Source organism: Rhineura floridana, chromosome 3, assembly GCF_030035675.1.
Source record: "Rhineura floridana isolate rRhiFlo1 chromosome 3, rRhiFlo1.hap2, whole genome shotgun sequence".
NCBI classification, from domain to species: domain Eukaryota; kingdom Metazoa; phylum Chordata; class Lepidosauria; order Squamata; family Rhineuridae; genus Rhineura; species Rhineura floridana.
In genome coordinates this window covers 38,448,743-38,474,285 of record NC_084482.1, presented here as the reverse complement: position 1 = coordinate 38,474,285, position 25,543 = coordinate 38,448,743, and the positions used below count along the sequence as shown (strand labels likewise).

The following is a 25,543-nucleotide window of genomic DNA, read 5'->3' as shown; positions in this document are numbered from 1 at the left end:
AAGGTACCCACAGCAGCTGCTTCCCAGATATATTTCTTTAAAATAGTAATTGTCATTGATTGAGGACAGGTGGGGGGGGGTTTCCTTGATCTTGTGCCTTAGAATATCGCCTAAGGACAATTGCAGGGCATGCAGAAAGCCCCAGCTTCAGTACCCAGCCTCTCCAGACTGAGCTGGGAAAGACTCTTGCCTGAAGCCCGGGAGAGCTGCTGCCAGTCAGGGTGGACAATACTGAGCTAGATAGACCAATGGCCTGACTCAGTATAAGGCAGCTGCCTCTGTTCATCTGTCCATGAATATTTGTTAGTACTGTATCGAGATTCTGTTAACACATGAACTTGGAAGTATATCTACCGAACCTTACAAGCAAGTCCACAGAAGGCATAGTCCGCAACATTGTTTATCAGATCACCTGCCCGTCTGTGCTTGTGTTAATTGTTTGTGGCCTAAAAGAAAGAAAACAATCAAATTTAGAGCAAATGTTTCTTACTGGGTATGCTAGATGCAGTTCTTATTTTCCCCCATGCTGAATACACACTAACCTGTGGATAAATGGAGTTTTTCCTCAATCTGCTGTTGTTCATGATTGTCCTCAACGTGCTGCTTTTGATCTAGATTTATTCTAGATCCTGCTGTCCATAAGGGTGGGTGTGGTTACGTGATACGCATTTGAAAACCCTCCCCTTAGTTAGGTTATCAAAGCTGTTTCCTCCCTGCACATGTCCAAGGTGAAAGAAGAAGGAACTGGTGATTGTCATCTTGGTATCCAACCATCCACAATGGCATAGGGCAGGTGTAGATTCCCCCTCCCTCCATTGCTGGGACCACCTACATCTATTTTCAAAAGGACATACTGTGAGATAATGCAGAATCAATCTTCAGTGAGCTATTCTTTTTGGAGTGAAATCAGTTTCTCAAGAAGTACTTCTCAGGAGCAAAAAATATGCACTAGATCTAGATTGTGTGTGGACTACTTAGAAAAAAAAGTACTCAATCTCCATTCTTTCTAGATGCCCAAACAAATGGCTGTTTAGAAACCTAATCCAAGTCTGTAGCTGCCTGCACATCCTTCTTCACTGGAGCAACCTGGCATCTTAGATCCTGTTCTGAATCAGAATCCTGTCCTCTGTTGAGATTATGGGCCTTGGCATTAAAATTTTTGCATGGATGCTTGTGTTTTGTTACTGAAGTATTGCACCTGTTCAAGACAGTTCCATTACTCAATTGATAGAATCACACTTAATGGTACTCTTTCCCCATCCTACATCTGTGTGCTGTACCGCTCTTTGTGCGCAGTGGCTCATTCATGCAAGTGTCTGCTCGTAGAATCATAGAGATGGAGAGATGCCTTATAGGCCATCTTTTCCAACTGCCTGCTTGATGCAAGAAATCCAAAGCCAGAGCATGCTAGCTGGGGCTGATGGAGTTGGAGTCCCAACAACCTGGAGGGTCACAAGTTCCCCATCCCTAACCTAAATGATAATGGAACCCCTTTTATTTGCCCAAGCATTTTAATTACTGTTTCAGTTTTATTGCTAAACTTCTTTTGGTAGTGTATTTTTTAAACGTGGATGTAGTTTTCATCTATTGTAAACAGCCCTAGAATCAATTTCAATGGACAATATATATCATTTTTAAAAGGCCTTGCACGGTGCGGTTAGACTGTTCTCAGTTGCTGCATCAGTGCAGCCTTTCTCACACTGATGCTTTCCTTACTTTCCTAGGTATTTACAATATACAGCTCATAAGATAAGTTATGCAGCCAGGAGTCCTTTCATCTGGTCCTATGTGTTTTTTTGTTTTGTTTTGCACAGCAGGGCAAAGGAATTAGACTTTAAGAGGACTAAAATATCTGGGGGGGAAATATAGTTCTTCCCTTCTCCCTTTCCTGCCACCTCTGTTTCATGTATCTAGCCATATACTTCCTTTTTTCTGAAGTACTGAAAGACCGAGTGAAGAAAAGCCTTAACTGCAAGGGGACACAAAGCCCTTTGAATGTGGCTTAAAGAGGAAGTTGAGCTTTACATAACGGTAGAGCATCCTGTGTTTGTGAGTGCTTCTGAAGATCAAGAGTTACATCTGGCTAACATCTCTGCAGTCTTTCTGAATGAAGAGCTTTAAAAACTTTCCCATCTGGCCCAGGAATTATTTCTTTGCTACTCAGTGATTTTATTCTCTCTCCAAGCTAAATTTAGTCAATATATACTAATATATATATATTCTTTGACTGTCATGTGAACCACTATTGTAAACAAAGTTTTGGCACCTTGCAGTGATGATTTCCGTCAGAATGTCTGTTCTGAAATTCAGACGTTTGGAATAAATTAAGCCAGTTGCAATACATTTACTGGCTTTTCTTAATTTGTATTATTGTCCTTCTGTTGTAGTAACAGAAGGGAAGACCTGTTGATGAAACTGGAGTGACAGCAACGAACCTTTGTGGAATGGATGAGAATGTCTTGTGCTCAATCACTTTTTTTTAAAAAAAAGCCTTATTTTGGGGCAGACACTGCTTTGTGTTTTTCTTAATGCAAGCAGGATGCTTTGTTCTGTTTTGTTAATTAGGGATGTTTGAAATTCTGGGGGGAAAGTTACCTAATTCTGTCATATTTGCTTTCCCACTGTGAGGAAGATCCTTTTGATGAATAATGCTAAGCGGCCCCAGGTCAAGCCAGATGTGATGTGGGAGATCTGTAATCAGATCTCCTTACCTCTTGGGGTTATTTTTTTTTTAACTTTAAAATGTATGCAGGTAGTGCCAGGTTTGATTGCGGCAATGAGAGAAGGAGATGCTGCACCCTCCTGTGCCACTTCTTCAATCTAAAATATTATCAACGATGACAATATTTTAGATATTGGAGAAAACATGAGGAGCTTATTCCCAAAAAGGTTGTGGTGTTACATTTTATAACCTTTATAGGAGCAAACTCCCCACAAAGTGTTTACATCCCACCGTCCCTGAAGCTCCGGTTACTGCTTGAGGGGGATTATGTATCTTCTCCCCCCCCCCACATGAAGCTAACAATAGCTTTGTGAGGGGGTGATCTAGATTGGGGACCTTGCTTCTTTGATTTAAGAATACAGATTGCGCTGTTTGTTGTCATTTTCTGACGGATGTAATGAGTGCATTTATAAATCATCATAATATTTGACTTGTTCTAATTCTGTTCTGTTGTGCTAAATTGTTTAGAGGGTGCTCCTAAAACATGTTAGGTGACTATTCTTCAGCCCAAGGCTATCTGTTTATTACCTTCTTCAGGGGAAGGCTCCTGGCAGACTGCAATTCTGCGTTATGTTCACCTTGAAGTAACTACAGTGGAATTCAGAGGGGCTTACTTCTGAGTAAACATGCATAGGTTTCAGCAGTAAATGTGGTAAGACCAGCATAAAGGATGCCGTTTAAAACAACCTGTCAATAAATCCTGTGCAAAACTTACTGATTTCTCTTGGTTTGTTTTTTTGTTACAAAGGCTATTTTTTATGTCTTGGTTGTTCTGTAGAACAAAATGGTGACGGTTTATTTTCTTTGTCATCTCCTCTGAGCTGTGCCCTTTTCCAAGACGCTTTATGACATTGACCATATTTGATTGCATTTGTTAATTTTTGTGAGAAAGTTTGTGAATGTTAGTATGTCTTCCTGCCAGCAAATGTGGGCATCCAAATTCTGAATGGTAAGAGCCTGTTTGGTTTTGGCTCACCCCAGGTTGGCCTGACTTACAATGTATTTTGTCTCCATCCAGATCAAAGACAGTGCTGCGCTGACAAGGGATGTGCTTGAACAGCATTTTAATGATTTAAAAGGGACCTTGAGGAAGTTGCTGGATGAGCGGCTAGTGTCCTTGCTGCAGGAAGTGGATTCCATAGAACAGGAAAGCATCAAACCCTTGGATGAGTGCCAGAAGCTAATAGAACATGGAGTTGGCACCGCTGATGAACTCCTCCAGGAAGGTAGGAAGCGATCTTAGAAACATAACAGGGTTTTTTTTTTTAGCATAAGGGGCTTATATAAGCCCCCTTGCTTGCTGAAAGCACACATGAAGGGATTCCACTGGCTTGCCACACTCCTCTCCTGATGATGCCCCCTTCATAGCAGCTGTGTGAACTGGCCCTATATCCATACCAACATATGCACACAGGGCTCCTCCAAGCGAGTGGAATCCTGATTGGCTCCTCCCTCAGGCAGAGGAGCCCAATGCACATATGCTAGGATGCTTTTAGGACCTGTTCACATGACTATCAAATGTGCCGGGCTGTGATAGGTACACATGTGTCATTAGTTGGGGGTAAGACAGTTGGTGCAGTCTTTCCCTCCAAGTGTGCTTTAAGTGCATGGAGTGCCTTATGTGAACCCCCTCCAACAAGCATTAATTTTCATTTACAGTACACATAGCATAAGGTTTTGGGCTCATTGTGCTAGATCAGTCTTCTCCAACCTGTTACCCTCCAGATGTTGCTGGACTACAACTCCCATCAGACCCAACCAGCATGGCCAACAGACAGGGATGATGGGAGTTCAGGTCCAAACACCCGGAGGGCACCAGGGTGGGGTTGGTTGTGCTAAATGCATGGGGGTGGATTACAAATATAACCAGGCAGGGAATTTAGATTTGAGGGACATTTCAATCCCAAAATGAAGATTAGAGCATATTTGTGGCATTGTTTTGTCTGCGTGATGTACAGCAGAATGCAAGAAGGTGCCAAGAACAGCCATAGACAGAGCCAGACCAAAGGTGGAATATCAAGCTCAATGCTGCCAGCTCTGTCAGCAGCTTTCCAGGGGATTGTGTGACTGTCTGCCATTGCCCCATATCTCCTTCTGGGTCACCTCAGTAACGTTTATTTGAACAAGCTCTGTGACATGATATCATCCCATTCAGTATTCACACATACATATATGTACACAGACACACCTAATCAAAAGCCAATGATGCAGGGCAGGGCAATGCTCAACATAATTTATATTATTATTTTATCGCACCCTTCCTTGTATAGCAATCTCAGGGTGGGTTACAATAAAAGCAAAACTAACAATAGTCGTCATTAATATCAGTAAATAAAATTGTTAAAACTTTAAATATGAAAAACCTGCAAAGCTTAACTTTGGATCACGCTTGTACCAATTCTCTATCTGCCATTCTCTCTAGTTGCATTACAGAGAAGTGTGCACAGTCTCTGGGTTCGCACATCACAATAAGACTGAGAGATGATAGCAACATATTATATGTATGGCAGACAGTGAGCAGATCAGGATGGAAAAAAGGGACATGAAAAGATATTGGCATATTCCCTTTCTTTCTCACCTGTGGCTATTTCAAGCCGTGCAGAAATGGGTGGCTGAGAGAGGTATGGATGTGGATGGTATATCCTGGGTAAGGAGTCTGTGCACCACACCCTGACCATGCTCAGAGTGCAGTGATGATTAAAGAGACCAGCTTGATTTATTCCCCCCCCTTTTCCCCTGAGGTCATCTTGTTACAGTTCTGGAATGGAATGATATAGAGAACTCCAAGAATGTTCTTCATGGCCAGGATTGGTATTAATCACATTTGGCCTTTCCTCATTATAAGCAGCTTGTATTCGGTTCACCTTAATAATTTCCCAGCAGTTACAGTATATTTTGTATAAATAACTTTTGACACATCAGTGAATGTTGCATGTGTCTAATTGCTGCCTCCTGTTCAGGTTACCCTTTGTTGTCATGTGAAGGAGGGTTACTTCTTTAAAGGACTCTCTTACAAATTGTTTGATTCCAGGAGAAATGGTCATCCATGGTGTAACAGGGGCGGATAGTGGCAAGCTTTGCAGTTTTACCAAAAAGGCGTTGCATATTCAGCTGGATAGGTAAGAACCATGAATTGCAGGTGGAAATTTGATACTTCAGTGAGCGACTGATAATGTGTGTGAGGGTTGATCTTGATCCCTCTGTTCTTACTTGATGGATGGACTGCCTTCAAGTCGATCCCGACTTATGGCAACCCTATGAATAGGTTTTCATAGTAAGCAGTATTCAGAGGTGGTTTACCATTGCCTTCCTCTTTCTTACCTAGGAGAGCTCATTTGAATGAGGAAAACCTCTTATTTTGAAGGTACAGTCTAGACCTGCCTTCCTCAACCTTGCACCAGGTTGGGGAAGGTTGGTTAGACTTTCTTGGTGTGCTTATATATGGACTGGCAGAACTGGTGTTTATTGTGGCATTTAACCTTGATTTCAGAAGAGTTTACTATGAAACTCAATTGGGCTGAACTTCAGCTATTTTGAGTTTTTGACATTTGGACCTTGAAGTTCCTTTGACATTCTTCTCTTGATGTCCAGGTTTTTGCAGCACTTGTGGGGGTGGGGGAGATAATCAAATACACGTGCATTCTTTTGTAAATCTTCTCTCAATAACCATATCAAGAGCTTCAAACCCTTGTTGGTTTCTTTTTTAAGGCTGTGGATGAAAATTGGTGCTTATCAAGTTACTAGCAGTTCTTAATAGTATCTCTCGCTCTCTCTAGTTTGCCAGAAGTGCCGTCGTTGGTTGATGTGCCTTGTTTATCAGCTCAACTGGATGACTCTCTCCTTACAATAGTGAAAAGTCAGATCTTTAACCATGGAACAGTAGCATCTCGACCACCAATACAGATAGAAGAGCTGATTGAGAAGCCTGGAGGTATCCTTGTGAAATGGTGTAAGGTGGGCAGAAAAGAGTCTCTTCAAGATCAGTCACACTATGAATTTTTTTCCTTTGATTTTTGCTTAAATCGCTTTTATTTAGAACAGTTTATGGTTTTTGATTCTCATGCAAGACAACTTGCAGTTACTACAATTTCATAGACTAACAAGGCAGTCCTAACCATATCTCCTCAGAAGTAAGTCTTGTTGAATTCAGTGGGACTTACGTCTAGGTAAGCAGGATGTAGGACTGCAGCCTTAGTTGGTTATCGTCTTTTTATATGAATTCCAGGTGTTCAACAATCTATTTTTTATCTGCTTTGACTTAGGATACTTTGAACAGTTTCTGCAGGTTTCTTGCAGTTTACAACAAAACAAAAATAAGTTGCAGCATCTAATTCCAAAGATGAGAAGAGGAGTACAGAAAACATACTTTCCTCTCTCTTTGTTTCTTTGACCCAAATTATTCCCTTTTTGAAAATATAGTATATTTAATTGTTTCATATTTCATAGACTCAGGAAGCTTCCCCACAAATTAAAGGCTGTCCCATGAGTTTATAATACAAATAGCAATTATTAACCTCATGATCTGGTCTGCTCTGAGATGGTGCCCTCATTGAGTTAACATTAATCCAGTGGTCTGCCTGACATCTGGCACACTATGAAATAGAGCCTGTGAGTGAGTCCCAGCCTCTAATCCTCTTTATGCTTTTAAAATATCTTTTCCCCCCAGTAACGCAAAGTGGGTTGAAATGAAATTAAGTGGCTTTGCATTTTGTGTGGACATCGTAACAACATTCATCAGAAGATGAACAATATTTCTTAAAAATGATTCTGTATCACTTGTGAGCTGGTTGTGATCTAGTGGATCAAGAACAGGATCAACAGGAGCTGATATATGGTGCATTTTTTGGATAACTTTTGTTTTTCAGTTTTAAAGAAAAGCAAGTATCTAACCTCCCTGGTAGTGACATCAAAGAGCTACAATGTTCACATATTGATTGATGCATTTTAAATATATATATTATTATTGTGGCCTGTAGGCCAAGATTAGAAAAATTAGGGATAGTGTTACTGTATAGAAGAGCAGAATATAACATTGATTGAAAGCCATTGTGGTGTAGTGGTTATAGTGCTGGACTAGGACCTGGGAGACCAGGGTTGAAATCCTCACTCAGCCATGAAGCTCGCTGGGTGGCCTTGGGCCAGTCACAGTTTCTCAGACTAATTTACCTCACAGGTTGTTGTGAGGAAAAAATGGAGAGGGAAGACAACCATGTACACCACCTTGAGCTCCTTGGAGAAAAGGTGGGATAAGTATGTAATAATAAATAAATATAAATACAGTGCAATAGTAAGCACCCATAACAATCCATTTTTAAAAAAATTCCACAAGGAAAGCCCCTGGGGCAGTTAAAAAAGATCATCATGTCAGTGGCTGCTTTCTGGTCTTTTTTTTTTTTTTTCAAATTTTTATAAAAACAAATACAAATACAACAAAAACAATACAACAGAAAAAAAATAAAAGAAAAAGAAAAACTTGACTTCCGATTTGTTACAGATCAGCTATAAGTATGTAATATATATCAAACCTGTCTCCTAGAACATACGAAATTCACTTTTTTCCAAAGTCTATCTTAATTAATCGTCAAATCCCATTATCATCATTTCATTTTTTTCTTTCAACAAAAAGTCCAAAAGAGGCTTCCATTCCTTAAGAAATGTATCTGTCGTTTTTCTCTAATAAGACATGTCAATTTGTCCATCTCAACTAAGTCCATTAATTTCAATAGCCATTCTTCCATTGTTGGTATCGATTCCATTTTCCACTTTTGTGCATATAGTAATCTTGCTGCCATGATCATATATAATATTATTCTTCCATATTTCTTTTCCTTTTGTTTATCCATAAAACCCAATAAAAAAAATTCTGTTTTTGACTGAATATTTATCTTTAAGATTTTTTGCATCATCCTACCTATCTGTGCCCAAAATAATTTTGCCTGTTTACACAACCACCACATATGATAAAAAGATCCTTCTTGTTGTTTACATTTCCAACATACATTAGAAACATTACTATACTTTTTTGACAACTTTTCTGGAGTCATATACCAACGATACATCATTTTATAAAAAATTTATTTAAGATTATAGCATAATGTAAATTTCAAACCTTTTTTCCACATATTTTCCCATTGATCCATTTGTATATTATAACCAAAAATTTTTGCCCACTTAACCATACACTCTTTTACTTGTTCTTCTTCCATGTCCATTTTTAATAAAAATTTATACATTTTTGCAATTATGCATTCATCATTTGTACACAAACCTATTTCAAAATCAGATTTATTTATTTCAAACCCATACATTTTCTTGTCCATTTTAAATCTTTCTAACAATTGTAAATAGGCAAACCATTGTGAACTATATCCTTCCTTTATTAGTTGTTCTCTCTCTTTCATTATATATTCACCATGCACATTTTCTAATAGTTCTTGGTAAGTTAACCATTTCTCTTTTCCAGCCATTTCTCTTCTATAAAATGCTTCTTGACTTGAAACACATAGTGGTATTTTAAAAAAAACCCTTGTTTTGTATTTATTCCATATATTCAACAAAGGACGTCTTATAAAATGATTATTAAAATCCACATTAACTTTTACTTTATCATACCATAGATATCCATGCCATCCCCACTTCAGGTTGTGACCCTCCAAATCCAATAATCTTTTATTCCTCAATAGAATCCATTCCTTTATCCAGACTAAGCAACAAGCAGCAAAATAAAGTCTCAAATTTGGTAATCCCAGCTCTCCTCTTTCTTTGGCGTCTTGTAATAATTTAAATTTAACTCTTGGTTTTTTCCCCTGCCAAACAAATTTAGAAATATGTTTTTGCCATTGTTTGAAAGGTAGATCAGAGTATATGACAGGTATTGTTTGAAATAGAAACATCACTCTCGGCAATACATTCATTTTTATTACAGATATTCTACCCATTAATGACAACTGTAATTTATCCCATCTTAACAAATCTTTCTTAATCTCTGTCCATAGTTTTTCATAATTATTATGAAACAACTTTGAATTTTTATTTGTCATAATGATACCTAAATATTTCGCCTTTTCTTCTATTTTAAAATCTATCTTCTCCATTAACTCTTTTTGATCTCTTAAAGATAAATTTTTCACCAGCATCTTCGTTTTTTGATTATTGATCTTAAATCCTGCTAATGGTCCAAATTCTTCTAATTTATCCATCAATACTTTGATTCCTTCCAAGGGATTTTCTAATACAATTATCAAGTCATCAGCAAATGCTCTCAATTTATATTCCTCTTTTTTTATCTTTATTCCCGAAATCCTTTTATCTTGCCTTATGTCTCTAAGCAGCACTTCTAAAACCAGAATAAATAGAAGGGGGGACAATGGACATCCCTGTCTTGTACCCTTTTGTATTTCACATGAGTCCGTTAAATCCCCATTGACAATTATCTGTGCCTTCTGTGATGTATAAATCGATCTGATCCATTTTATAAAATTATCTCCAAAGTCCATTTGCTCTAGAACCTTAAACATACATTTCCAATTCAAATTATCAAATGCTTTCTCAGCATCCAAGAAAATCAAAGCAGCCTGTACGTCATTTCGTTGTTCTAGATATTCAAACACATTCAAAACATTCCTGACGTTATCACGTTGTCTTTTAGGTAAAAACCCCGCTTGATCTTCCTGAATAAATTGTTGCAATATTATTTTCATTCTTTCAGCCAAAATCATTGTAAAAATTTTATAGTCATTATTCAGTAAAGATATTGGCCAATACTTTTTTGTTTTAGTTAAATCCTGCTCCTCTTTACGTATTAATGTTATATTGGCATTTTTCCAACTATCCGGTATCTTCCCCTCTTGTAAAATAGAATTCATTGTATACTGTAAAGGTAGTAAAAGTTCCTCCTCCAAGCATTTGTAATACATTGCTGATAGTCCATCCGGTCCTGGCGCCTTTCCTAATTTAATTTTACTTATAGCCTCAGATATTTCTCTTGACGTAATAGGACCATTAATAGCTTGTCTCTGAAGATCTGTAATTTCGGGCAAATTCTGTTTGGATATATACTCTTCTATTTTTTCTGAGGGAATTTCCTGACACTTGTACAAAGTTGGTCTTTTCTGCCACTGATAGCATTTTTGCCACAGCCAAACAAACTCCAGTGTTCAGGAGACATCTTTTTTGCTCTTCATGGCTACATGTTCTCTTCCTTGTGATTTCTTGCTGCGTGTCACTGCAACCTCCCATTTGTCCCATACTTTTACTTCTGAAGCTGCCCAGGTTGTTGTTTGTTGGTGGTGGTTATTTATGTATTGCTTACATATCAAAATGGCTTTTAAGCAGTCTACAAGTATAAAATCAATTAAAAAACATCCACATGGAATTAAAATATGCAATGAAACAATTCCATCAAAACATTAAAAACATCCATAATTAAAATATACAATCAAACAAACCTGCTAAAAAGCTTAAGAATTAAAACCGTTAAAAGAAGAATTAAAATAGTTTGATCAGAACATGAATAGTTAGATTCAAGTTCAGGGGAATGCTTGTCTCAACAGTTTCTCCAGGCCCCCAAGAAATCCCCCCCCAAAAAAACGGGATTCAAATATAACATGCAAACTGAGTATTCCTTGCAAATTGAACATGGTTTCCATAAAAACCTGTTTACATTATTCAGAGCCCAGGATTGAGCTGCATCCTGGGCACTTTTTTTTTTTTTTAGCTACAGACTACAATTGATTCTGAGACTTTTGTTCTTTTGCTCCTGTAGCAAGAGAACCTGCATTGCCCTGCTGTTCCTTGGAAGAGTTTTCTTGAGGACTTCCTGCCCAGTGTATCCCTGAACCAGCAAGGATATGTGTTACTGCTGTGCAATATTGCCTTGACACATTGCATTTCAAAGAGCTAGGAAGACAGTTTAGTGAAGGAAAACTAAAGGTAGCGTGTTAATCTAATAAATGACTCTGTTTTAGGTTGATGACGACTTCATACCACAAGACTACAGGCTTCAGTACTGCAAGAGTACGGCCAGTCACTTTGAAGATGTGTATGTCGGCTCAGACACAGAATTCATAGTACTTCATATTGATCCCAATGTCGATTACCAGTTCAGGGTTTGTGCTCGAGGAGATGGGCGTCAGGAATGGAGCCCATGGAGTGTTTCTCAGATTGGTCGTTCTACATTAGTGCCTCACGGTATTATTATTATTATTATTATTGGTCGTTCAGTATTAGGGCCTCATGGTATCATCATCATCATCACTACTATTGGGTGATGCCCGGTTGGCGCAAAGACTTTTTGATCCAAGGGGCGGTGCCTGCTCATGGAAGAGGAGGCAAGGTGATTTTTGCTGATTCCCTGGCAGCCCCTAGCACCTTCCCCCTGCAAATTTGTTTTAGATCATCGGGGAAGTTTTAGAACCGATTTTTTTTAAGGGGGGACACTGCAGGCTGCTGGGGGAAAGGGGAATCTGTAAAACTCACCTTGCCTCCTCTTCTGTGAGCAGATGGTTCTGCTGGTGCAACAGCACGAAGAGCACTAATAGGATGTCACATAATTATAATCATCATTTATCCCTGCTATTATTGATTTATTTTACTTTTATAGTTATCATGTCCTGTTATTGACTGTTTTTATAGGTATTGTATAAGACAATATCAGGACAGAGAATTATGCAATGTTTCAGCCTAACTTTTCGATCATGCTCACTTCCGTCCCCTCACTTCTTCTGTCTTTTCCTTGCCCCTATAACTTCCTTGTGCTTTTGCTCTATATCATGGAACTCTATGATGAAATTACCTTTTTAAAAACCTCATTCATATGATGCTAAATATCGCTTGTATAAATGTTTAATGTGAATTGAATCTTGTTGCATTTTCCACAGGAGGACTGCCATCAAGCGGGTAACATAGCTCCACCTATCGTCCAAAGGCAAGAATGTTTTGAAGTCAAGACTAGGGGCATCAGGCCACTCCCACTCTCCAGTTCATTATTGCCTTTTGTCCATGCAAGTTGGAGTATAAGATAGCGTAGATAAGTTTTGTGTATCTGTGTGACAGGGTATAGAGATTTGTGTGTGTATTCCTGGTCGTTTCCTTCCCTCTGTTATTTAATTTAGTGTGTGTGGGACTGATTGATCTTTTTCTGTCTTTGTTTTTTATTGTCTTGGGGAATTTCTTTGGGGGGTTGCTCTTCGCCCCTGTTTCCTCAGTCCCTGCCTGAACGGCGACTTACTAGGAGACCGCGGCTGCGGCTCTCCCTTCCTCAGGCGGCGGACGCAGCCTTAATCCAGGAGCTTGCGGCTGCAGCTTCCTGCTCTGCGCCTCCGCTGTCTCATGTATTTTATAGATTGCTGCCTACTTTCGCGGCAGCTCCCTTGGTCTTTCCTCCCCAGGAGCCTGCGGCTGCGGTTCTTTTTGCCTTTCCAGTGGCTCTTTAGTTGGGCTGCTCCGTCTCCCTCCCTCCCCGGCTCGTTCCACAGCATTTTAAATCTCGCCGCGACTGACCTCAGGAGCCTGCGGCTGCGGCTCCTTCCCGTTTTGCAGCTTTCTTTGCCGATTGCCCCCCCCCCCCGCTAGCTGCGACTGTCTCAACGACTGTAGGGATTTCGCAGGCCGTTCTGCCTCCTCGGCAGTGATTTTCATGGCTGGCCCTTAAAGCTGCGATTGCGTCCTTCAGCCCTACGGCTGTAGAGCTTATTTTGACGCCGCTCTGCTGCAGCAGTGTTTTTGGTCAGCCCTGTTTCAGCTCACTGATGTTCTTCAGTGACCGCCATTGCTTCTTCCTCGTCCCTACACTTTTCTGATTGGCTTATTTTCCCGCTCTTTTAGCGGGCGCCATTTTATTTGTTCCCCCTTTTCCCGCCCTTTCTGGTTAACCCTTACAACAGTAAAGGATTCTTTTCAAGGCCTTTTTTGTCAGTTTCTGTGTGTGCTGCAGAGTAGAACACAGGTCTCTCAACTCAAACTGCTGACTGAGGCTGACTACTGAAGCTGTTTGGAACTGTACATTCTGCCCCATCCGTGGCCGTGTACCAAGGCTTTTTGAAATTATACATTCTGCCCCATCCGTGGCCGTGTACCAAGCCTGTTTGGAACTGTACATTCTGCCCCATCTGTGGCCGTGTACCAAGGCTGTTCGAAATTATACATTCTGCCCCATCCGTGGCCGTGTACTAAGGCTGTTTGGAACTGTATATTCTCCCCCATCTGCGGGCGTATACTTAGCCATCTGAGCCGGTGCATTCTGCCCCATCCGTGGCCGTGTACTGAGCCTGTTGGGTCTGTACATTCTGCCCCATCTGTGGCCGTGTACTGAACCCCCTCGAAAATATATGATGGCGGAACAGCCAGTGACAGCTCAGGCAACCAAGCCTGAACAATCTAAGGCAACCAAGCACAAGCACACCAAAGCGGTTGCCAAAACCAAGCATATATCCAGCCACAGCACAACCAAGCGGGCATGCTACGTCTCTGTCCCGGTTTCTGAGGAGGCGGGCCAAGAACCATTAACGAATCTCTTTAATTCTCCGGCCGCATCCTCCGCGGAGGACTTTGCAGGGTTTCCTGACGAGCCAGCAGCCAGCTATCCTCCTCCCATATTACCACCTAGGGCTCATTCATCTTCTCACCTTGCTGAAACGCCCATATCTTTGCCTCTACAAGTGCAACCATCTCCCACACCGGGGCTGCAGCTTTCTCAGGAGTTCATATTGCAACTACAAGACATGCTGTCGTTCTTCTCTCAAACGCAGTCACAGTCACAGGTCACTGCCATGCCTCAGCGGAGTGTTTGCAGACAACCCGATGATATGAGCCACTATGCACGCAATGAGGCAGATCCATCATGCTCTTCAAACCCTTTTGACATTGCCAGGGGCAGGTTTGTTGATGACGTTTCTTGTGGGGAGGATCCATCATTTGCTATGCAAGCCGAAGAAGACGAGTGGAGTGATCAGTCGGAACAAGAGGAGGATACATCTTATCGCCTGTTTGATGCCTCCGATTATCAGCCCCTTGCTCGCAGAGTATTGAACACCCTTGGTCTCCAATCTACTCAACCTGCAGCTACCACTCTCACTATTAAAGGGGCCAGGGTCCTGAAATCCCCCACACCAGCAGAGCACTACCTTCCTGTGCCAGATCCTATTGCCAAACTGGCCAAGGACAAATGGTCTCACCCATTACAAACACGCCGTTTTAACGCCCTTGCGGACAAGCTTTACTCTTTGGCTCTGGATTTTACAAGTAGACTGGCCGGCCCCAGCATAGACGAGCTGATTTCCAGTCTAGTCTCTAGATCCCTTTTGCCGAAGGAAGGGGACTCACATTTAAAGGACGCCACTGAGCGGAGGCTGGACTTCGCCTTACACAAAAACCATGAGGCCACCGCTTTCTCCATGCGAGCCTCGGCATCAGCCTCCATCTTTTCCAGGGCAGCGATGATATGGTTGGATGACCTCTTAGATGATCCTAATCCCGATCCTGTCTCTCTGAGGAGGTCACTGGTGAAATTACGCAAGACGGTGGCGTTTGTGGCTGATGCCACCTTGGACGCAAATCAGCTGGGAGCAAGAGCTATGGCAGCTCAGGTAGTCGCTCGGCGGACCCTCTGGTTTCGTCACTGGCAAGCGGACTCTACAGCCAGGGTTAACTTATCAAGGGCACCTTATTCGGGCTCATTACTCTTTGGCGAGGAAGCCCTAAAGGCAGTACTTGTTGACCCCAAGGATGCTTGGAAGACGGTCTTGGCCACTGTCAGGAACATTGATCGCAGGCCCTTCAGACGTTTCACCTCATACCGCACGACCCAGCCCTTTCGAGGAGCGCGGCCCGGGGGACGAGGCCATGATTTCCGAACCAATGATTTCCGTTCCTCCAGGGGAGCCTGGAACAGACGTTTCCCAGGCAAAGGTCAGTACCAGGGACGCAGAGGTACCTCAATGTCCTCATATCGGGGAGGGTCTCGCCAGCACAGACAGTACAGACGCGATACCGGTCGGAGGCAGACTGCTTCTGTTTGGAAACCATTGGCTGCGTCTGACTCAGGTCACCTGGATCAGAGATCTTTTTTGTTATGGCTATACACTAGAGTTTTGGGCAACCCCTCCAGACAGATTTCATCCCTCTCGTCCCAAGGCACCATCCAGGCACTGCTTCATGCAGACAGCCATACATCACCTCTTGGACACAGCGGCAGTAGAGCCAGTCCCTACAACAGAGAGGTCGGAAGGGGTGTACTCCCTCCTATTTACTGTGCCCAAACGAGATCTGTCATGGAGGGCAGTGTTGGACCTCAAGTTCATCAACCATTTCGTAAAGTATCGCAGATTCAAAATGGAATCGCTCCACTCCATTACAGAAAGCCTTCACGAAGGAGACTTCCTGGTTTCTATCAACCTAAAGGAAGCGTATCTCCATGTGCCTACTTGCATAGCCCACAGAAAATTCCTTCGGTTTGCCTTCGGCCCCCAGCATTTTCAATATCGAGTGATGCCGTTCGGTCTCTCGTCTGCCCCGAGAGTATTTACCAAGGTGCTACTCATCCTAGTGGCTTATCTCCGGCTTCAAGGGGTGCATATCTACCCCTACTTGGATGATCTTTTAATACGGGCGAGTTCCAGGGAGCTGGCTCATCACCATCTAAAGCTCACGCTCCATGTCTTGCAGACCTACGGCTGGCTAGTCAATTTCAACAAAAGCCATCTCCAACCAACCCAACGCCTACAACATCTAAGGACGATGTTAGACACCCTGCAGGCGACAGTGTTCCTGTCTCCAGACCGCATAACCGCTATCATAGACATCACACGGTCTCTGATGCACCACGCAACCGCAGACAACATGCTTCTAGCAAGGGCTCTCGGAATGTTGGTGTCCACCATCCATATTGTGCCATGGGCCCGAGCTCATACTCGCCAACTTCAGTGGGCTTTGTTACCGTTTCAGCAGGACATTGCCAGGTCCAATCATTGAACAATCCCCTTGAGCCCCGCACTGCGCCTGTCATTCCGCTGGTGGACGAGGGTCCAACATCTCACCCAGGGCACTCCGTTCAGAGAACCCCGCAGGACTGTTATCACCACAGATGCCAGTCTCCTCGGCTGGGGAGCCCACTGCAACTCCCAGTTCGTTCAGGGGGTTTGGACCGAAGCAGAGCAGACTCAGAGCATCAATTGGCTGGAACTAAAGGCTGTCCACTTAGCTCTGCTCCATTTTCAGTCTCTGTTCCCCTTGGACCATGTTCTCATTCAAACGGACAACACGTGTGCGAAATCTCATTTAAACAGACAAGGGGGAACCAGGTCCCGTTCTCTGCAGAATCTAGCTTACCTCATATTGGACTGGGCAGAACAACATCTACAATCCTTGAAAGCAGAACATCTCAGAGGAATTTGGAATGTGACAGCAGACTGGCTCAGCAGACAACAGGTTTTTCCGGGAGAATGGAAACTTCATCCGACCATTTTTCATCTTCTTCAGCGTCGGTTCGGCGTCTTCTCAGTCGATCTGTTTGCCTCCAGTCGCAATTGCCAGCTACCCAGGTACTTCGCACGATACCTGGACACAACAGCGGAAGCGGTGGATGCTCTGTCACTACCGTGGCCGGATGGCCTTCCCTCCAATACCACTTAGCCAGAACCTTGAGGAAGGCACGACGCAAGAGGGCCAAGCTGGTTCTGATAGCACCATTTTGGCCCCATCGACCATGGTTCTCGGATCTCCTTGCCATGTCAGTGATGGACCCTTGGATGCTCCCAGTCAGGCCAGACCTCTTATCCCAGGGCCCAATATGGCATCAGGACCCCAATTGGCTCAACCTAACAGCGTGGCTTTTGAACGGGGACATTTGAGGTCTGCTGGCCTGTCTGACGCTGTTATTGACATTATATTGGCCTCGAGACAACCATCTACTATTCGTATATATCAACATACTTGGGTGGCATTCTCCAGGTGGTGTCAGTCCCAGAACCTCGATCCGGCCACAATACAACAGGTGCTGCAATTGCTTCATAGGGGCCTCATGATGAGGCTTAGACCCAACACCTTACGTCGACATGCGTCCACTCCGTCGTCCATTCTCTCAGTGTCCTCCACTGGTGCTACTATTGCCTCGCATCCATTCATCAAACGTTTTCTGAGGGGAACCGCTCTACTCTCACCGGCTGTATTCCACCACTTTCCCTCATGGAGTTTGTCGAAGGTTCTGCAGGCTTTACAACGTCCTCCGTTCGAACCCCTTAGGACTGTGCCTTTACGTCTGTTGTCATTCAATGTCCTGTTTCTGATCGCGATCACCTCTGCGAGATGAGTTTCGGAACTGGGCGCATTGTCTTCTGCCCGCCATCTCTGTGTTTTTCACAAGGACTCTGTTGTGCTGAAGACTGATCCTTCCTTCCATCCCAAGGTCAATTCAGTTTTCCATTGCAACCAGGACATTGTTCTTCCTTCCTTTTTTCTGAATTCTACCCATCCTCTAGAGAAGGCTTGGCATTCGTTGGATGTTCGTAGGGCTCTCAAGACCTACCTGTCTCGGACCCAGGATATACGACAAACTGAGTCTTTGTTTGTATCCTTTCATCCACGTTCTATGGGGCATAAAGTAGCTAATTCCACCTTATCCTGCTGGTTGCGCGCATGTATTACCTTAGCTTATGAGTCCCTTAAGCTTCCTGTTCCATCTAAAATAACGGCTCATTCCACTAGAGCAGCGGCCACTATGGCTACCAACGCTCCTGTTGCTGATATTTGCAGAGCTGCTGTTTGGTCTACCCCACATTCGTTTATAAGGCATTACAAAATAGATCGTTATGCCTCTGCCGATGCCTCTTTTGGCAGGCAAGTTTTGCAACAGGTTCTTAATGATGATTAGGATGTGGGTGGTCCCTCCCTGTTATGGGCTGCTTTGGTACATCCCACTTGATGGCAGTCCTCCTGTGGAAAATGGACCATTGGTCTCACCTGAGGGGTGATTTTCATAGGAGGACTGCCATCATGACCCTCCCAGTTGGAGGATACCTAGACATTTTTCTGGGGTTTTTATATATTCCTGTTACGCTATTATATTTAGATTTACTAGTGAAGTCAAGACTGCTATTACTGTTATATCGCTATGTTAGAGTCATATTATTATAAATATTGCTATTGTGTTATGTTCTTGCTGGTAGGCCCGTTGGCCTTTTTTCCTGCATTTTTAGATATCTCTCTTTGGACTCACTGCGAATGAACTGGAGAGTGGGAGGGGCCTGATGCCCCTAGTCTTGACTTCAAAACATTCTTGCCTTTGGACGATAGGTGGAGCTATGTTACCTGCTTGATGGCAGTCCTCCTATGAAAATCACCCTTCAGGTGAGACCAATGGTCCAATCTCAGCCATGGAGACATTTATTTGAAGTAACTTGCATTAGTTTCCAAGTAAAGATGCTATCCTGAGCATTCTTGCAAGGATGCAAGTTCCATCTGGCTTGGATCCTAACTAACCCTCTGCAGATGGATTCCTTCCATTCACAGAAGGACCTGGGACTAGTTTATGGGGTGGGGCAGCATTTTTTTCCAATCTCCCCTTTCCCCAGCAACCCCTGCATTGCCTCTCATGCTGCCACAGAGACCAGATTTTTGAGAGGAGAAGGGGAGATTTGTGAAAGTCACCTCCTTCCACTTTGAGCTGATGGGAATGTTGCATGAGTGGAACTCAGCTCAAGGAACGCTCTTGCCAGTGGAAACTTAGTTAGGATCTAAGACATTGATTCCAGTGGGACTGACTTCTGACTAAACATCTTTGGGTCAAACTGTACTGTAATCCTGTTTGGGATCAGAGCCTTATCTCTGAAAAGCTATTGAAGTGCATGCATTCTGCAGAGACTTTTTCCTGTTTTAAAATAACACAGTCTTCCCATTTTGGAGGACAGATGATCATACTCTAAAAATGAACGTCGTCGTACCTGTTTTCCCAGGGGGTAAGCCCATAGTGCCAACAACCTGAGAAGACTATGTAGCATTTTAAAGCCACTTTTCACATCTGAGTGATGTGCATATGTGTGATAGTTACTATTTACACTTACTTTATTAGAATGGGCAACTGGCTTTGAAGGCTACAGCTTGAGCAGCAGAAGAAACATCGCACTTCGAAATAATTCGCAAGTGGGTGGGGTGCTGTACTCCAGGGCTCCAACCTACTATTGTGGTCAGACATTGACATTCCGGTAAGTCATGCTGCATAGATCACATGGCATAGCATGTTATGTCATGTTTTTCCAAGTAGGATTTCATGAATTTTTGTTTCTTTCTGCCTTCAGCTGTAGCTTAGTGTGAGAGTTGTAATCACCTCACTTGTTGACTCAGTGGCTGATACCTTCTACTGTTTGTGTGTTGTCTTATTGTACCCAGCATTACTGGAGCATAATAATGTCACAACTGTATTTTTTGCAACAGGGCTAGGTGGCATCATCAACCACGTGGCAAGGGCTGCATCCTAACAAGGAGTCCACTGATGACCCACAAAGTCCCCTGAATAGTGGTGCTGAGCAGGGGGGGGGAGCAGAGCAGGAACAGACAACTTGTGACCTCCAGATGTTGTTGGACAACAACACCCATCATCCCAGGCCACTGGCCAGTTGTAGAATGCCCTCACCAGAAGAGGCTTTCCTGGTACCTGAAGTAACGGTGGGAAACCTGTGGCCCTCCAGGTTTGCTGGACTACAACTCCCTGTCCTTCTTGACTGGTAGCTGATAGAGTTGGAGTCCAAGAACAGCTGGAGGGCCACAGTTTCTTCCCCCCTCCCCCAATCCAAACAAAGGCAGTGATAGCAGTGACAAGGAGGTGGGCCCATTCAGCGGGGAGGGGTTCTACTGAGGCCATCTTGCTTAAGAGACTCCCAAAATACGAAGCTGACATTGCCTTGTGACTGGGAGCTCTGAAAAAATCCTTCCATAATACTTGGGAAAAAAAAAAGAACACAAATAAAGATAGAGGGACCTTGAGACTCAAAACAGCCACCATTTGACAACTTCTTTTGAAACGGAGGGCAGTTTCAGGAGCAGTTTTGTGCTGTAGCGTGGTTGCTGTTCAAAGTGGGGCGGGGGAGGTAAAAAATATAGTGCAAGCTCCTTGCATGAGCCAAAGCAGTTCTCTGGATCCCAGCTCTGACCCCCCCCCCGACATATATATACTAGTCATAAAATTTAGTTTGGGTTTTGTTTTATCCCGGAGTTAAGATTTTCCTTCTTGGGTGGTGGAGAGAAAAGCATATGAGACATAAGAGAGAGGTGGCGAGAGGGCTTACAGAGAAAGAGAAGGGGCATCCACATGCTTCCTTTACATTGAAAGCTGCATGTCCTTAATAGGCATTAGAGCATCTGTTGCAGGGGTGGTTAACCAGTGGCCCTTCCAGATGATGTAGGACTCCCTACTCCATCAGTCCCCCCCCCCCAACTGCACAACCAGTGGTCAGGAATGATGGGAGTTGCCCTTCCAGATTTTGTTGGATCACAACGCCTGCTTAGCGCATGTGATCATGTTATTGCTGTGAACACCAGTTATAGATGCCCTACAAGCACTGCAGAAGCTGAAAGGCTCTTTCCATGACTAATCCTAATTATGTTTTGATCAGCCTTAATTCAAAGATCTTTAAAGCCCACTGAGTCCTAAATTGTTCTGAGTGGTCCCTTAACTAGTCATTTCTTTTCTGGGTAGAGAAGCTTGCTTGTTCTGCTGGAGCTGTTATAAAGATTCCATTTGCAGCTGCTTTCTTTCCATGTGAACGCTTATAGAGTCATTCATGTCCAACGTTTGCTACCCCCCACCTTAATTATAGCTCAGACTAAGCTTGGGATGGATGGCTTCAGAGGAAACCCTGTGGGAGGAGACAGCTTGCGCTGTGTTGGCTTTTGGATTTAAGCTTTCTAATTCACGACAATGAGATTAGAAATCTTGGCAAAGCTGCTTTCTGCTGGACAAGGCTGTTCTGGCCCCTGTGGAATTGACCTGGTGCCAGTTGTAATTAGGGTAAGAGACATGTTCTTGGATTCAGGCCCTGCCTTAGCATGTGCAGGGCCCCCCCACATTTGCTCCAGGTCACTGTCTTGGTCTTGGCCGAGTGGCCGTAGGTGCGCAGGCACCAGTCCTGGAACTGCCGGCCCATCTCGCTGACCACAGAAGGAGCAGCGGTGGCGGCTTCGGCATGGCGGGCAGGCGAGCGAGCCCCTGTCCCAGGTGGAGAGAAAGAGAGTGAGCGAGCACTGCGCCCTGCCTGGCGTGGCGAGGGCGAGCAGGCAGGGAGGGAGGAGCCGGCTGGTGAGCAGATCGCCAAGTGCAGGCGCCCCCAAAGCGCAGGGGCCCCCAAAGCGTGGGGACCGGGGCAACTGCCCTGCTTCTCAGTGCCTGGGGCGGCTGTCCTTGTATTACACAGACGCTTAGCTTTAGCAAGCCTCGTTTAATAGGCTTTGCACTTGCTGTAACAAGCTGCGTATAGCTCTGCTAGGACCCACTTTCCATCCTCCAGTCTTCCAGGGCTAGTGGTGGGTGGACACATAGGACTGGGCCTATTTGTCTATTGCAGCCAGGTTCTGGAACCCCCCCACCTGAGAAGCCTGTTTGCCTCCCCCCCCCTTTTGGGTTTCCACCAGGATGTGAACACTCTCCCAGGTCATAGACTTTGAGCACATGATGCAGCCACCTTGCTGAAGCTAAGCTAGTCTATAAGTCTGTTCAGTGCCTGAATGGGCAACCACCTGGGAATTGCAGGTACCCTACCCTGACAGAAGAAAAGTGGGGTATAAAATTTATTTTAAAACATTTTGTATGCTGCTTTTCTGGGCAGAGCCCATCCAAAGCAACTTGCAACGGTAAAAGTATAACATATCAGTTATGACTAAAATCAAGAATAAAACAGAACTTCAACCATGTGACAATACTCCTACCTCCATCCAGTGAATGAGACAGAAAATTCCTCAAGGAAGGCCAATCAAAACAAATAAGTCTTTAAAGGCATTCTGAAAAGCCTAAGTGAAGCTGCCTGCCATATCCATACTGAGAGTTCCAAAGTTGTGGAGCCACCACAGAAAAGGCCCTTTCTCTTGTGGTCACCCACCATGCAGACCTAGGAATGTTTCAAGTAAAAGGATTAATGAAAACAAATTTATTCTGGAGGGTATTTGAGGGTTCTTTTTCTTATCCTGCATTGTTGTTGCATTGGTCTTCCATTGTGGTGTTTTTCTTTCTGCTGTTTTTCTCCATGATTTGTTTTGTTGTGTGGGCTGTTCTTAATTATATTTTGCTGCTATGAGCCATTCTGGACCCTTTTTAAACAGAAAAGTGGGATGGAAATGTTTTCAAATGAACATGCTGCCTCAGAACTCTCATTAGGCTGTCCGCCCACAAAGCTCACCTTTTTTTATTCCTCCGCTAATGAATCTCTGACTCAGGAATTGCTTTGACAGAGTCATCTTAAGAGTGATGTCAATAGTTTTACATCCCACAATGTTCATCACAGTTTCTAGGACAGTGGCTCCCAAACTCTATGCTGGGGGACAGTAGTGTTCTGTGTGTAGGTAATTAATTAATTGAATGAAAGGCTTCTGCGTCCACAGCTTTTTTATTATTATTTATTGAATTTATATCCTGCTCTTCATCCCAAAGGAGGCCAGGGTGACAAACATATCAGCATTTTTTTTTAAAAAAAAGCTTTCTAAAAACAGTTATAAAAACACATTCTTTCATCCTGTGATTTCCAGGTTGCCAGAAAAAGTCTCATTCAGTCATCAAATGCCTGGGTAAACAGGAATGTTTTCAAATTCCTCCTAGAAGTCAATAATGATGGAGACAAACACACCTCATCTGGGAGGGCAGTCTACAAATGGGGGGCCACCACTGTAAAGGCCCTGCCACAGGTCAACACCAGCCTGGCAGGCCCCAGTGGCAGCACCATTAACAAGGCCTCACCTGCCAACTGTAGGGTTCAAGATGGTTGATAGTGGGGAAGGCATTGTTTTACATATTTGGTTCCCAAGTCATTTAGGGCTTTATACACTAGTACTAAAAATCTTGAATTGGGTCCAGTATAACAAGTAGATATAAATAGAGGAAAGAAGATAATGGTTGAAAATGGGTTCTGAAAACTTGCCACCGAAAGCCTTGGGAATACTCAATGCAATGTTGAACTTCCTCCCTTTTGAATGGCATTTCTTGGTGCTTTGTCACAAAGTTTATGGAACTCCCCCTTGTTTCAAAAGAGATTTGCCAGGCAGCATTGTGGGATGGGGGCTCCTGTTTGAATCATTTTATTACGGTCGCAGACCAGATATTAAAAGAGAGACATAAAAAAGCAAACATACAGCATGGAGGATTTAAATATTTAGGATACAAAGCTACCATAGTTCCAAAAGCCCATAGACAATTCTTTAAAGAGCGGGTTGAGAACATTTTTTCCTAATTTGCATTGAGATGAGAAGAAACTTTGCGACATTAGCGATGACATAAGATGACACATCACTTAGACAGATCGACACCAGATTAACGGGATTGCCCTTAGGCAAAGCAGTTACCAAAGGGGAAATTAACCTCCTTCTGTATTCTTTATATAACTCGCAAGATAGAAGAACATGTTCTACAGACTCCACTGCACCAGCTCCGCAGAGGCATATCCGTTCACTAACTGGAATCTTATTAAAACGGCCCTCCAACAGCGCCGAAGGGCGCACGTTAAATCGAGCAAGAGTAAATGCTCTCCTATATTTTGGAATGGTCAATGAAAACATATAGGGGGCTACAGTAATTCCATAATTGCTAAAATTTCTATAGATTAATGGGGAGCAGAATTTGTTAGCTACATTTCTCAAGTGCTGCAAATCTATATCAGTTAATCTTTGAGCAACAGAAATCTGAGCCTTCTCAAGCCCATAATTCCCCAGCACTTCAAGAGAAAAACCCGAGGTGTTTATTTTCTTCACCACTGCGTGCATCCAGCGGCTCTCAAAAGAATCTGAGAGCAGTAGGGAAAGATAGCTACCAGGAGGTGTTAGGAAATGTAGTCGCAGCCACCACTTCAGGGTGTCGATCCAGGCTTTGCAAGCTACCGAGCAGATACCTACTTCTAAGTAGATAGCAGCGTTACTCACACAGAGGGGAAGACCCAGTAATTTCCTAAGGAAAATTTATTGAATTCTTTCCAAATGGGAGTTAAAGCCCAAAATCCAGATTGGAACACCGTATGTAAGCTGTCTTTGTTTTGTAGATTTGAATAGCGGCACCAATGTATTGGCCACCTTGTAAAAAGAAAAATCTTAAAATTTGCTGTTGGCTAAGACTCGCTAAATCGATTGCCTGCCTATGCTGTTGAGACCAAAGTCCAGAGCTTTGCATTTGGATTCCAAGATATTTCATATGAAAGACTTGCTCAATGACATTGCCATTTAATTGGGTCCAGTAGTTCATAGGCAGCCAGTGCAGTGCTTTCAGGACTGGTGACACATGGTCCCATTGGGCTTACCAGCCTATCTGCACTAGTTGCACCCTTTGGACTGTCTTGAAAGGTACCCCTAAATATAGTGCATTATGGTAGTCCAGATGGAAAGTCACTAGAGCATGGACAACTAAAGCCAGGCTATCCCAGTCCAAGAATGGATGTAGCTGGTGAACCAGCACAAGCACTTCTAACCCCAGAAGTTACTTGGGACTCTAGTGACAAGTTATAATCCATGAGTACTCCCAGACTACAAACCTGTTCCTTCACAGTTGTGCCCTGCTCCCCCCACCGCTTGGCAGAGACCTTAGCTTGGGGGTCGCCAACCCATCCCTCATGGGCACCATGGCAGCCTTCAGTGGTGCCCCAA

General features: G+C 43.5%; 1 protein-coding gene across 4 annotated transcripts in view; it reads left to right on the top strand.

The window, feature by feature from the left end:
- CRLF3 (cytokine receptor like factor 3) overlaps positions 1–25,543 on the top strand; it is a 47,217-nt gene that overhangs the window by 10,941 nt on the left and 10,733 nt on the right. For all 4 annotated transcript variants that reach the window (XM_061615351.1, XM_061615350.1, XM_061615352.1 and 1 more), the window contains 5 exons: positions 3,741–3,948; positions 5,754–5,841; positions 6,499–6,676; positions 11,689–11,911; positions 19,785–19,917. In XM_061615351.1, coding sequence (XP_061471335.1) covers positions 3,741–3,948; positions 5,754–5,841; positions 6,499–6,676; positions 11,689–11,911; positions 19,785–19,917 — 830 coding nt within the window. The remainder of the gene's footprint in view (positions 1–3,740; positions 3,949–5,753; positions 5,842–6,498; positions 6,677–11,688; positions 11,912–19,784; positions 19,918–25,543) is intronic.